This window comes from Schistocerca serialis, chromosome 2, assembly GCF_023864345.2.
Source record: "Schistocerca serialis cubense isolate TAMUIC-IGC-003099 chromosome 2, iqSchSeri2.2, whole genome shotgun sequence".
In the NCBI taxonomy this organism is placed as follows: Eukaryota; Metazoa; Arthropoda; class Insecta; order Orthoptera; family Acrididae; genus Schistocerca; species Schistocerca serialis.
In genome coordinates, this window is record NC_064639.1 from 131906377 (window position 1) to 131920981 (window position 14605).

Below are 14605 nucleotides of genomic sequence, written 5' to 3' on the forward strand. Positions count from 1 at the left end.
AAAATAAATTTGTAATCTCTACCACTGATTTTTATTTCTGTAGTAAGTATGATTACTGATTTCCTTCATGTCAAAAATTTTTAATTAACAGTGGTTGTTGACCAACTGTATTTGCCAACCATCAGTCATTGGCTTTCAAAATAGTTTCAGTATTTAAGAATCAAGTGTGCATGTTGCATTCTACAGTGCAACAAACCATCACACACAAGATTTGTGAGCTGTGCTGCTCAGAAATGTAGGATACCATGGTAGTGTCCTACACTTATGCAGCAGACACTGTAGGACAGATTGCATTAAGACTTATTTACCCTGTGCTGTTTACTCTGTATGCCACTCATTCCACAGAGAGCACTCCTCTTTCTCATTTGCTTTCATTTTCTCATATTGTGTGACATTCTTCAAGGGGTAACAATGACATTTCCTGTCACACAAAACATGATGATGCTGGCCATATGTGGATGCCAAGTAGTTGTAGCCTTATTACTTGCAGCATATACAGTGTTCTACATGCACTACAAGTTCAGATTAATTCAGGACATTCTTTCTGGGTGTTGGGATTTGCACAAATATTAACATATTTCTTTTTCTAAAGCTAAGACTATTGTGTTGACAGTACAATTTCCTTTTTTGATGTGCCATTATTCTTACAGGTTGTAGGGAAAGGTTCATTTGGCGTTGTTTGGAAAGGAAAATGGCGGAACATTGATGTAGCTGTAAAACACATAGATTCTGAAGCAGAAAAGAAGGCATTTGCAGTTGAAGTGAGACAGCTGTCAAGGATAAATCATCCCAATATTGTAAAACTTTATGGTGCCTGCACTCAAAATCCAAATCCAGTATGTCTTGTGATGGAATATGCAGAGGGAGGTTCACTGTACAATGGTGAGTGTGCCTTGCACTGTTTCCATTCTTCATATTTGAAATGATGCTGTTCTGGAAAAAAAATTAAAAAACTGTAAGGAAATGTGTAAATGTTTAGCATTTTGCCATAGTTTCTGCTAAGAAGGTGTACTATAATTATAAAAGTGACTTCTTCTGTGCCTTAGTGAGAGGCAGTTATGATCCATTGAATGTGCAAATAGCTAACCAACCAACTGAGCCTTGTACACTTATTTTAAACATATGCTTTTGGATTATTTTCAGAATGCTTCTTGACTCTTAATACTAACTACAGTCCCTCTGAATAATTTGAGAAAGTCTGTTCCCTCAAATGAAACAGTGCATTGGATGTCATTGCCTTTATTTGCTTCATTGTAGGCATTTCTGTGTGCAATACAAATGTTTCTAAATTGTAATTCTGTGTACGTCTTGTTGATTTAATTTCTACATTACTTGTAGTTACCCCTCACATCCATTGCATTGAGGTATTCCTTTCTTGAATAACCTGAAATACTTCATAGGTTATGCGTTGCATTTTCATCTCTTTGTTATTGCAGCACCGATCCTTCCCTTTTGCTCCCCCCATGAACCATGGACCTTGCCATTGGCGGTTAGGCTTGCGTGCCTCAGCGATACAGATAGCCGTACCGTAGGTGCAACCCCAATGGAGGGGTATCTGTTGAGAGGCCAGACAGACGTGTGGTTCCTGAAGAGGGGCAGCAGCCTTTTCAGTAGTTGCAAGGGCAACAGTCTGGATGATTGACTGATCTGGCCTTGTAACACTAACCAAAACGACCTTGATGTGCTGGTACTGCGAACGGCTGAAAGCAAGGGGAAACTACGGCCGTAATTTTTCCCGAGGGCATGCAGCTTTACTGTATGGTTAAATGATGATGGTGTCCTCTTGGGTAAAATATTCCGGAAGTAAAATAGTCCCCCATTCGGATCTCCGGGCGGGGACTACTCAAGAGGATGTCGTTATCAGGAGAAAGAATACTGGCGTTCTACGGATTGGAGCATGGAATGTCAGATCCCATAATTGGGCAGGTAGGTTAGAAAATTTAAAAAGGGAAATGGATAGGTTAAAGTTAAATATAGTGGGAATTGGTGAAGTTCGGTGGAAGGAGGAACAAGACTTCTGGTCAGGTGACTACAGGGTTATAAACACAAAATCAAATAGGGGTAATGCAGGAGTAGGTTTAATAATGAATAGGAAAATAGGAATGCGGGTAAGCTACTACAAACAGCATAGTGAGCGCATTATTGTGACCAAGATAGATACGAAGCCCAAGCCTACTACAGTAGTACAAGTTTATATGCCAACTAGCTCTGCAGATGACGAAGAAATTGAAGAAATGCATGATGAAATAAAAGAAATTATTCATATTTTGAAGGGAGATGAAAATTTAATAGTCATGGGTGACTGGAATTCAGCAGTAGGAAAAGTGAGAGAAGGAAACATAGTAGGTGACTATGGATTAGGGGTAAGAAATGAAAGAGGAAGCTGCCTGGTAGAATTTTGCACAGAGCACAACTTAATCATAGCTAACACTTGGTTCAAGGATCATGAAAGAAGGTTGTATACATGGAAGAAGCCCGGAGATACTGACAGGTTTCAGATAGATTATATAATGGTAAGACAAAGATTTAGGAACCAGGTTTTAAATTGTAAGACATTTCCAGGGGCAGATGTGGATTCTGACCACAATCTATTGGTTACGACCTGTAGATTAAAACTGAAGAAACTGCAAAAAGGTGGGAATTTAAGGAGATGGGACCTGGGTAAACTGACTAAACCAGAGGTTGTACAGAATTTCAGGGAGAGCAAAAGGGAACAATTGACAGGAATGGGGGAAAGAAATACAGTAGAAGAAGAATGGGTAGCTTTGAGGGATGAAGTAGTGAAGGCAGCAGACGATCAAGTAGGTAGAAAGACGAGGGCTAGTAGAAATCCTTGGGTGACAGAAGAAATACTGAATTTAATTGATGAAAGGAGAAAATATAAAAATGCAGTAAATGAAGCAGGCAGAAAGGAATACAAACATCTCAAAAATGAGATCGACAGGAAGTGCAAAATGGCTAAGCAGGGATGGCTAGAGGACAAATGTAAGGATGTAGAGGCTTGTCTCACTAGGGGTAAGATAGATACAGCCTACAGGAAAATAAAAGAGACCTTCAGAGAAAAGAGAACCACTTGTATGAATATCAAGAGCTCAGATGGAAACCCAGTTCTAAGCAAAGAAGGGAAAGCAGAAAGGTGGAAGGAGTATATAGAGGGTCTATACAATGGTGATGTACTTGAGGACAATATTATGGAAATGGAAGAGGATGTAGATGAAGATGAAATGGGAGATACAATACTGCGTGAAGAGTTTGACAGAGCACTGAAAGACCTGAGTCGAAACAAGGCCCCAGGAGTGGATAACATTCCATTAGAACTACTGACAGCCGTGGGAGAGCCAGTCCTGACGAAACTCTACCATCTGGTGAGCAAGATGTATGAAACAGGTGAAATACTCTCAGACTTCAAGAAGAATATAATAATTCCAATCCCAAATAAAGCAGTTGTTGACAAATGTGAAAATTACCGAACTATCAGTTTAATAAGTCACGGCTGAAAAATACTAACGTGGATTCTTTACAGAGGAATGGAAAAACTAGTAGAAGCTGACCTCGGGGAAGATCAGTTTGGATTCCGTAGAAATGTTGTAACACGTGAGGCAATACTGACCCTACGACTTATCTTAGAAGCTAGATTAAGGAAAGGCAAACCTACGTTTCTAGCATTTGTAGACTTAGAGAAAGCTTTTGACAATGTGGACTGGAATATGCTCTTTCAAATTCTGAAGGTGGCAGGGGTAAAATACAGGAAGCGAAAGGCTATTTACAATTTGTACAGAAACCAGATGGCAGTTATAAGAATCGAGGGACATGAAAGGGAAGCAGTGGTTGGGAAGGGAGTGAGACAGGGTTGTAGTCTCTCCCCGATGTTATTCAATCTGTATATTGAGCAAGCAGTGAAGGAAACAAAAGAAAAATTCGGAGCAGGTATTAAAATCCATGGAGAAGAAATAAAAACTTTGAGGTTCGCCGATGGCATTGTAATTCTGTCAGAGACAGCAAAGGACTTGGAAGAGCAGGTGAACGGAATGGACAGTGTCTTGAAAGGAGGATATAAGATGAACATCAACAAAACCAAAACGAGGGTAATGGTATGTAGTCGAATTAAGTCGGGTGATGCTGAGGGAATTAGATTAGGAAATGAGACACTTAAAGTAGTAAAGGAGTTTTTCTATTTGGGGAGCAAAATAACTGATGATGGTCGAAGTAGAGAGGATATAATATGTAGACTGGCAATGGCAAGGAAAGCGTTTCTGAAGAAGAGAAATTTGTTAACATCGAGTATAGATTTAAGTGTCGGGAAGTCATTTCTGAAAGTATTTGTATGGAGTGTAGCCATGTATGGAACTGAAACATGGACGATAAATAGTTTGGACAAGAAGAGAATAGAAGCTTTTGAAATGTGATGCTACAGAAGAATGCTGAAGATTAGATGGGTAGATCACATAACTAATGAGGAAGTATTGAATAGGATTGGGGAGAAGAGAAGTTTGTGGCACAACTTAACTAGAAGAAGGGATCGGTTGGTAGGACATGTTCTGAGGCATCAAGGGATCACCAATTTATTATTGGAGGGCAGCGTGGAGGGTAAAAATCGTAGAGGGAGACCAAGAGACGAATACACTAAACAGATTCAGAAGGATGTATGTTGCAGTAGGTACTGGGAGATGAAGAAGCTTGCACAGGATAGAGTAGCATGGAGAGCTGCATCAAACCAGTCTCAGAACTGAAGACCGCAACAACAACAAACTTCCCTTTGGTATTATTATTATTATTATTATTACTACTGTTATTATTATGGTTCATTCCCCTTCTGTTGAAACACCACACCTTAAGGCTTTTGCTTGATGGCAGTTTCACAATTTATGCTACACTCAATTGACTAGAGCCTGTGTCCTGTTTTCATTCAACTAAATATGTCTACTGGCTTTGAGTGTCAGTCTCTGTGTCATATTTGTTCCAGGTTTTTTAGTTTCCTCCATGTTATAACAATTTTATTATTTCACACGACAAATTTTTGAATTTTGGCCTCATTCACTCTCCTGGTAACTTCCTCTTTTGAAGTGTCCACCCAGACATCCAACTGGCTTATCTTTGGAAGGTTGTGTGTAAATTAGATGGCCATTATTGGTTTCTGTAATACACTACACATACTGAGGATACATTTTTATGCTTTTAATGATGCCAGTTCACACTTGAAGACCAAACGAATGGTCTAACCACATGTACACTTCATCTTTATCTTTTTAAAAGATTGAGTATGATTCTCTTAATCCAAAATGTTTGTTTTCCAAAGCATGTCATTTTTGTCCTAACCTTAACATCATCTGTGACTGGAAGAGGTACCTTGGATTGTTTGTCATTGATAATCACATTGCAGTGATACTGCCTCAAGTGCTGTACAAAAGGGCTGTATGGTGTGTGTTGTTTGGCTGGATAGTACGTACCTTCAGAAACTGACGTTCCAGACATTACCAATAAAAACACTTAAAAATAGAAAAGGCTATTTCTAACTCTCACAACTTGTATGTTCGTACCACAGGTAGGCATGGGGGATTGTTTGAGAAATTTTGGAAAGGAGAGGCAGGTCACTCAGTCTTCAGATTGGAGGTCCCCACCTGTTGTGAGGATGAGGGTAGACAAAGATCTTTCTACATCCTTGTTATTATACAGTTTTCTTAATTGAATTTTCTGTTTGATGCAGATATTATTTAATTTATATATTCAAAAAGTGTGCACATATTTTATAATCACATGACAGTAGTAAGAGGATGATTTCTGTTTGACATGTGTCGACTAGGTGAGTTAAACTTATTTCACAAGTGTCAGGGATAAAAAAAATTGAGCTAACTGTTTTTCTCTAAAATTATTTTAAAAATTCTTAAACAACTAACATCATTTACCAACTTCTTAGATGATCTGCGTATTAACCTACTTCACCTGCTCAGTATAATTAATGCAGATATATGTATCTGCAACCATAACTCATTCATTACAAAATGAATATTGTGAGTGAAGAAATTGTGAACAAAACAGTAGTCTCATTGTTTTCAAGATTTGTTTCAAGACAAATCATAAATTACCTGCATAGTCAATTGTAAACGTTCCCTTCTGACAAAGGAAGTGTAGAAAACTTAAGAAAGTAAGTTTAAAACTCTTTATTCAAAAGGTTTTGAAAGAATTGGTACCAACCTTGATAGTGGGAGTCATAAATGTTTATCATTGCTTAATAATAGATTTAAAAAACAGCTAGAATCCATGGGTTAAAACTAAGCAACTGGACCCAGTTTTTCATTGAATATGTCATTGCATTGACCTCTTTATTTATCATGGATAGTGTTTTGTCCTGACACAGGGTGGAGGGAAGATGGGGTTTAAGGTCAGTCTGCAATTTTCGAGCAGCGAGGAGCAAATGCAGAAGGACAAATTCCCAGTGGAGGCAGGTTGATGAGTGGGATCAATGCCAAATACTGTCACAGGATATCTATGAGAGATGTGGATTCTTGGACGTGACAGGATGCTTGAAGCATGAGACTCGTGGAATTCAGGAGTCAAACACTATTTATTTGTGATCAGACTAACACACTGAAGGTTAATTCTAAACATTAGAAAAAGCAAAGGCAGCAGTTGGTTGCACAACAAAAGTCAGTGTCTGGAGTCACGGAGGCAGAAGCTAACAGAAATAGCGAAGACTAGCGACATGTTAAGTACAAACTTGAGAGCGGCACTCCGAGTGAGAAAAGCAGACCTGTTGTAGCTTACTGAGGCTGGCCACAAGTGATACAGAGTTGGTGCCGCAGCAATCTGACTGAGAACCCCTTTGAATACAAACACCTGGGTTTTTAAAGAATCGAGGCGGCGCACCATTTCTCCCTTTCTGTCGTCAGCCCACCAAGTCGCTGGAACTTAACAAGCTTCGAGAAATCTGGTGAGTCATTCTGCATTTCCAGGGCGCCTCTGGCCAACCACAGTTAGATTCCTCCCCTACTCCTACTCGATAGGTGGTGATGCTTCTGTATTTTACATTACAAACTCCAAGTTTGGTATCAGCAGTGTTCAGTTGAAAGCTAAACATCACTGCCATTCCTATTATGGCAAGCAACAACAGTGTTATATGTCTCTGGTCCCGCCCTCTGTCCTCCTGTGGGTGGTGTTGCCGTAGTAGCACTCTAACTTGTGTAAAGCCACTGACATTGTAGTTTTCAGGAGCAAGTATCAAGCTTGCTACCTCTGCTAAGATGTGCCTTTCGTGACCATCTTCTACAGTGATGCCTCACGACACTGTCTAGGTGGTGGATGGAGTTACCAGTTAATTCTCAGAAGTGAAACTTCTCCCCAGGGCAGCTGCCCATAGCGTCTGCAAATTGCACGACTCTATAATGTTACTAGTTATCTCCAGTAACCTAAACACTACCACTTTTGCCTGCTCTCTGTATTGTGTCTCTGGTTTCCTACCGTGGAGTGCCCTTGATGGCTCCAAAAAGCCTTAAGTGTAACAATGTACAAGTCGTCATATTCTCAACATATTACAACAGCACCAGAAACAATGTATCCTTTGTGTAATTAGGAAGAGATCTCAGATCACTGCTATTGCTGAGGATGCTAGTGGTCTTGGCCTGCTGCTAGGTTGACATATATTCCTGCAGCACATTTTGCAATCAACTTAAGTCTAATCACCTTGTATGTTGGAATCAGATTTCATTTTAAAAGCAACAGTTGTGTGATACACAACTCATTCTATGCAATCCGCAATGCTGCAGACAAAACTGATCAGTTGGATGCCATGTTTCTTGAATTTCAGTAGTTTTTTAAAATATGTTCTATTAATTAATTGACGGGAAACACACTTGCAAAACTTCTGATCAGATATCAGGAAGCATTGAGGGTTTTTTTCCTATGGTACTCAATCTGTTAAGACCGAATGGGTCCACGGGAAATATTACAAAGTTTCCATTACTCAAAATATACTGAAATGAGTTGGAGACTTACTGACATAATCAGCTTAGGTTGTTTGGGTGGTACTGTTGGTGTACAGAAATAATCTGTCATGAAGAACAGTGCACCTGGTGCAGCAACCAGCAGCTCTCTTTGATCGTAAGTGAAAAATATACTTGCAGGAACAGAAACATTGCCCTTCTTTGTTTCAGGAGTTTCTGGAGGATGTACAGTAATATATTTCTTGACATGTCTTGAAACATTTGCACTTTCTGATTACTAGTTATGTGATCGTCTCACCTGATTATTCTGTATGAGTGCCATTGGGTATTGGAATTTTGCAACTGATCCTGGGACTTATTGGCAGAGGCGTATTTAAACTATCTCTTTTCACTTATATTCCTAGTTGTATTACTTTTCTTGCATTACAATCAGTTGGCAGTCTCTGCAATAAGTTTTGATTATATCTAGGTCCTCAAAGTCAGGAGCATTGTATAATGTGTGGTGTATCTGTACACAGTGGCATCACGTATAAACAGCACCTGTAAGCTACAGCCTAGTCTTTTATATGAGTCATGAAAGCCCTATAACACCTCTCTTTGTCTGCACACTGCTGCTTTTGCTTCAGACAATACCTCCCACTTAAGAAAATATGCTGTGTTCTTCTTGCCGAGGTCTCCAGTCAAATTGCATATCATGCCTGACATTCCTTAAGCTTAAATTTACCTACTAAATGACTGTGTAGGACACATTGGAAGCTTTGCAGAAGTATAGAAATACATAATCAGTTTTCACATTCTCTAGCCTTTTGACTACCATGAACAAGTCAGAGTACTTAATTCCACATAATTGGTAGATGTGCAATCCATATTGGTCCTTACAGTTGTTTAGTCTCCACAAATGTTGTTATATGCTAGCAAATCGCACATTTGTTATTCCTAAAATTATTCCTATGCATATATGTCCACATGGTGTCTCTTTCTCCTGGCACTAATGCAGACTCATGGGAACAAAAATTGGTGGGAACAATGTACAATACAAATGACGCTCTTATGTTTACACTTTGCCTCATTGTTCGAGCAGTCTGTTAAGCAGCCATTTCCTTCCTCAAAAATTTGTGTAGTGTTTATTGTGCTGAAAGGTATTAGAAAAAGAACACTTGAAAACAACTATGGGTAAAACAGTATCTAAAAACAGTGGTACTGTATGTGAGAAATATAAATTTTGTTTGCAAATTTCAGAAGGAGTTCAAAACAAGATTTTGGTTTTGTGCTTGGGAAATCAAGAACTCGTATCTCTACGCCAGATAGGTTTTCATAATGCAATTTCTGCAGCCATAAAGCTGACAGTAACATTTTGTTACACATTTTTGTGTTTCTTTTCTAACACATGGCTGTTAAGCAAATGGCTCCCGGTATAAGGAGACCAACCTTACCAAGTGCCAATGGCCAGTAAGGGGCGGATGAGCGGGTAGGGAAGGGACACCCCCTTGTCCCAGGGATGAGAAATTGTCCCCAAAGGCGGAGGAACCATTAACACGGTCAACGGCAGGAGGATGCAGAAGGCAATGGATAAGCACTACATTAACAATCCCATACAGGATTCCCAAATAGAAATGTGTCTACGTCCAATTCAAAATTTTACGGAGTATCAATTCCCCCATTTGGATCTCCGTAGGGAGGGGGGGCGGCAGGGGGTGGGGGGGGGGGGGATGTCTTGGGCAAGGCTGTAAAGAATAAAAGAACAGATGAGAATTGGAACATGGAATGTCAGAACACTATTAAAAGCTGGGAAACTAGAAGCGGTTAAGATGCTGATGTAAAAGTCACAGCTGGACATTTTAGGAATCTGTGAAACTAGATGGGGCGGCTACGGTGATTTTATGTTGGGGGATTTCAGGATCATTCAAGGTGGCAGTGCTCGAACAGGAAGAAATGGCGTCGCTATAATTTTGAGAGGAAAATGGAAGAACAACATGTTGAACACATACCACTGCAGTGATAGGATAATGATGATTGAAATTAAAGCACAACCCACGGATTTGTGTGTAATTGCAGTTTACTTACCAACAACAAATGGCAAGGATGAGGAAGTAGAAGTAGTATATGAGCAAACTGATTATTTAATGAAACTGGTTAAAGAAAAGGACAATCTTATCATTATTGGTGATTTCCATGCATCGATTTGTGAAGATAACAAAGGATTATGGAATAGCAAGTTCGGGCTAGGAAAAATGAATGCTAGAGGAGAAAGGTTGCTAGATTTCTGTGAACAGTATGAGATGATAGTCACCAACACGTGTTTTGAAATGCCCAAGAGAAGAAGATATACATGGAAAAGTCCAGCAGATGGCAAAAGGTATCAGATAGATTATATCCTAGTCAAGAAGAAATTTATAAATCAAATAAAGTCTAGCCACTCATACCTGCATATGATATAGACAGTGACCATGTTCTAGTGATAGCAGACTATAGTAGCAGATTTAAGAAATATAAAAGAACTAACGAACACAGATGGTTTGTAGGAAAAATTAAGGAAAAACAAGTAACTGCGGACATGAAATAATTGACCGATAACCTGATAGGTAACAGATAAGGATGGGAAGGATTCAAAGAGACTGTAGAAGTAACTGCTAAAGAACTAGTAAGATTAAGGAAACTAGAACTGAGGAAACTGTGGATGACCAAGGAAATACTAGACCCCATTGAAGAACGAAGCAGGCTGAGGTAAAAAAATTTTGGTAAGTACAAAAGAGTAAAAAATGCAACTACACAGAAATGTTGATTTGAAAAAGAAAAGTGGAAGCGTGACAAACATAAGGAAATTCTACAAGATCTAAGTGGAGATCGAATTGATAGAGCCTACTCTAAAATTAAATCAATGCAGATAAAGCCAAGAACAAAAACAAATATGGGCAAGAATAAAAACAGTGACCTACTTTTTGAATTAGAGGATGTATGCGAAAGATGGAAAGAATATATTGAGGAACTATGTGAAAGAGAAGATATTGCTAATGAGGGAGAAATTCTGGAAGAAGAGAGCAGTGTGGATATCGACATGATAGGGCCACCTATATCTAAAGAGGAATTCAACAGTGCCGTGAATGATCTAAGTAATGGCAAAGTGACAGGGACAGATAACATCCCATTAGAAATACTGAAGGAAATTGGAGAATCAACAAAAGAGTACTTATATAAACTTATTAAAGAGTATTATGAAGATGGAAAAGAACCATCTACAGATTTGCTTAACAGCAAAACAGTAATAATCCCAAAAAAAGGAAATGCTCTGGACTGTGTGAACTATAGAACTATCTCCTTACTATCCCACATTTCCAAAATAATTTTAAACATAATAAAAAATCGAATAAAAAAGAAAATTGAGGCAAATCTAGGAGAAGACCAATTTGGTTTCAGATCCAGAAAAGGAACTAGAGAGGCAATACTAGCTCTGAGGATGGTATTAGAAAGATGAATTGGAGTTAATAGGAATACCTACTTGACCTTTATAGATTTACAAAAAGCATTTGACATGATTAATTGGAAATTGTTATTCTGAACAATAAAGGAAATAAATCTTGATTGGAAGGACAGAAGATTAATCTGGAACCTATATAAAAGGCAGGAAGCAGAAATAGAAGTGAATGGTGTGAAGAAGAAAGCAAAAATAAGTAGGGGAGTAAGACAAGGATGCCCATTATCACCATATTTGTTCAACTTATTTATTGAAAAAACCATTGAAAAATGTAAAAGAATAGCCAAAGGAATTAAAATTAATGGGGAACGAATACACTGTATCCATTTTGCACACGATATAGTAGAACTTGCTGACTCAGTAAAGGAAATGGAGTTTATGTTGATAAAATTTGCCAAATCCTAAGAGAATTTAATCTAAAAATAAATAAGAAGAAAACTATAAAACTATGGTAGTAGGGAAGACAAAAGAAAATGGTAAAGTTAATATTAAACTAGAAGATGATATTCTAGAGCAGGTTGAGAACTTCTGTTGTTTGGGGAGCACAACCACTGACGACAATAAATGTATCACAGATATAAAGAGAGGAATAGCCTTGGCAAAGCAAGCTTTCCAAAATAAAAGGAATTTGCTAACAAACAATCATATAAGCCTAGAAAGTAGGAAAAAGTTTGCCAAAACTTTTGTGTGGAGTGTCTTAACTTACGAATGTGAAGTGTGTGGACTCTAGCAAAGGCAGAGAAAGAGAGACTGGAAGCAATGGAAATGTGGATATGGAGAAGAATGACGAAAACAAGCTGGGTAGATAGAAAAAGTAATGAACAGGTGTTAGGAGAAGTGAATGAGAACAGAATGCTGCTAAATTATATAGGAAGAAGAAAATCTAAAATGATAGAGCACATAATGAGTCACAACCAGTTCCTAAAGAATGTATTTGAAGGAAAAGCTTTAGGGAAGAAACCAAGAGGCAGGACAAGAGCAACGTATTTTAATAACATCAAAGAAGATATGGAGATAAAATCATATGAAGAATTGAAGAGGATGACAATGGAGAGAGGGACATGGCTAAATCGACAAGGCATAGCCTTTAGTTTATGATGATGATGACAACTGGCAACTCATATATCAGTTTGAGCTGTTGGGGTGCTTATTCCTGAACCTGAGAAATACTTGAGGAAGGTTCTTAGTCATCATGTGAAGGTTAGTTGACTTTCAGTAGGACATTTGAATTTTATTGTATAAATAAGCCAGTTACACAACTTCACTCAAAAATGATTATAGATTAGTAACATCTTTGGACTTGTCAAATTAGGGAACATGGTAGAGTCCTGAATCCTCTAGAATAGAGGTTGTGTTCTACATTTTTTATTTTTATTTATTTATTTATTTATTTATTTGCATCCTCGATGTCCTTCATTGTAGTTTCTAGTAGTTTGTTGAGGAGCTTCACCTGTCCAGTCTTTTGTTTAGATGTCAAGCTGTACAGATGTCATAACATGAATATTTGTTCTCAGTTTTTCACATGCACTATTCATAAACTTGTAAGCTGCTGCTCTTCTGGTTTCCTACTTTGGGACGTATCTTATTCTTAGGGGAGAAATTGTGGGATCATCTTCTCAGTTAAATTTGTTTTGTAAGATAGAAATTAGCATGCCAGCCATCTTTGCCTTCTGCATTTATTTGTTAGTGTGATCAGTAACTAACAGAAAAGCTGATTTTAATTTGTTAGCTCACTTTTCATAGAATAAAAATGTCAAAGCAATCTTTTTTTCCTTTTGTGACAATTCAGCAAATAAGATTTTGCTTTCATATTGATGAACTATTGTGTCTTGCAGTGAAATGCCACACTACAAGTAACCTTGTTTATGTGTAGTGGTTGACAGAGCAGTCAAGTTTTATATATTCCAATGCTATTGCACCCTGAAACATTGGTGGGGAATTTATTCTGAGCCTTAGCTTTGGCATAGCATAAAAAGTTAAATTGACACATCCAGTTTAAGGTGATTTTAGTAAATATATATTTTTTATTTTTGCAGTTCTTCACTGTCGACCGTTACCTAAATATACTGCAGGCCATGCTATGAGCTGGGCATTGCAGTGTGCTAATGGTGTAGCTTATCTGCACAACATGAAACCAAAAGCATTAATACACAGGTAATTAATTTATATAATCTAAACTAATGGATATTATTATTATTATTTAAGCAGTGGAAACTTCGGGATGGACTAACAATGACATGGAAAGAATCAAACAGTGGAAAATCTAGGATGGACTGTAACAATATTCTGAGAAGAAAAGTTGTTACTGAGCGTATAGCAGAGATGGTGAGTCACAGATAGGCACAACAAAAAGATTTTCACACATAAAGCTTTTGGCCAGTGGCTTTTCTCAATGACATCCACCTGTTGAAATTTTGCCAATCCTTAGCGCTCATCAACATAGTCCTGCAAAACTATATCAACCAAGTCAAAACCTCCTTGCAGTACCTTCTCTCCATCCACAAGATTCTCCTGCTATGCAATCCCAAATTCCTGGAACCCACAACACACATTGAAACTCTTGCCCTGCAGGAACTTGAGCAACAAGCATGATGCCACCTCAAAAAGCTCTCCATCCTGCACACTTGCTACTCCCACCTTGGAGTGCCACTGTCCACCACCTCTACAACTACCTCCATACTCCCAACCTCCCCCATGCTCCCTCATAACTGACAAACCCTGTCTCGCAGACCTACTACACTTACCTCACCCTCCAAAACTCCCTCCCACCACCACGCAGAATCCAGAACCTAAACAGACCCGCAACACAGTCATGAACCTTTCCTCCAGAAGCCTTAGCCCACAGAAATATCAGTCCTTTCCAAAGGCCTCACCTTTTGCCCCACTCCCAAACTCATTTATGCAGGACTTGTTAAAGATCTTCTGTCCTCCTTCCAGTCTCTACTGTGGAAACACTTTTTCACCACCAACCCTACCCATCAGACTCAACCAAAGACCAACACTGAACATTGCCTAACTCAGTTTGCTCCTCCATCCAACCGTGATCCACCCCCACTGCCTCCAAATCACTCCCTGTTAACTTTCCAGAGTTTCTTAACCTCAAACCTTGCCTCATCATCATTGCCCAAATCCCTCAACATGCAGACTAACCTTTCATCCGCAGAACGAACTGCAGTCCACCATCTAAAAACTAATC

The 14605-nt window shown here is 38.7% G+C and overlaps 1 protein-coding gene across 1 annotated transcript in view; it reads left to right on the forward strand.

The window, feature by feature from the left end:
• The window catches only part of LOC126456834 (mitogen-activated protein kinase kinase kinase 7-like), a 152351-nt gene that overhangs the window by 9847 nt on the left and 127899 nt on the right, over positions 1-14605 (forward strand). The window contains exons 2-3 of the mRNA XM_050092639.1: positions 651-882; positions 13446-13563. Coding sequence (XP_049948596.1) covers positions 651-882; positions 13446-13563 — 350 coding nt within the window. The remainder of the gene's footprint in view (positions 1-650; positions 883-13445; positions 13564-14605) is intronic.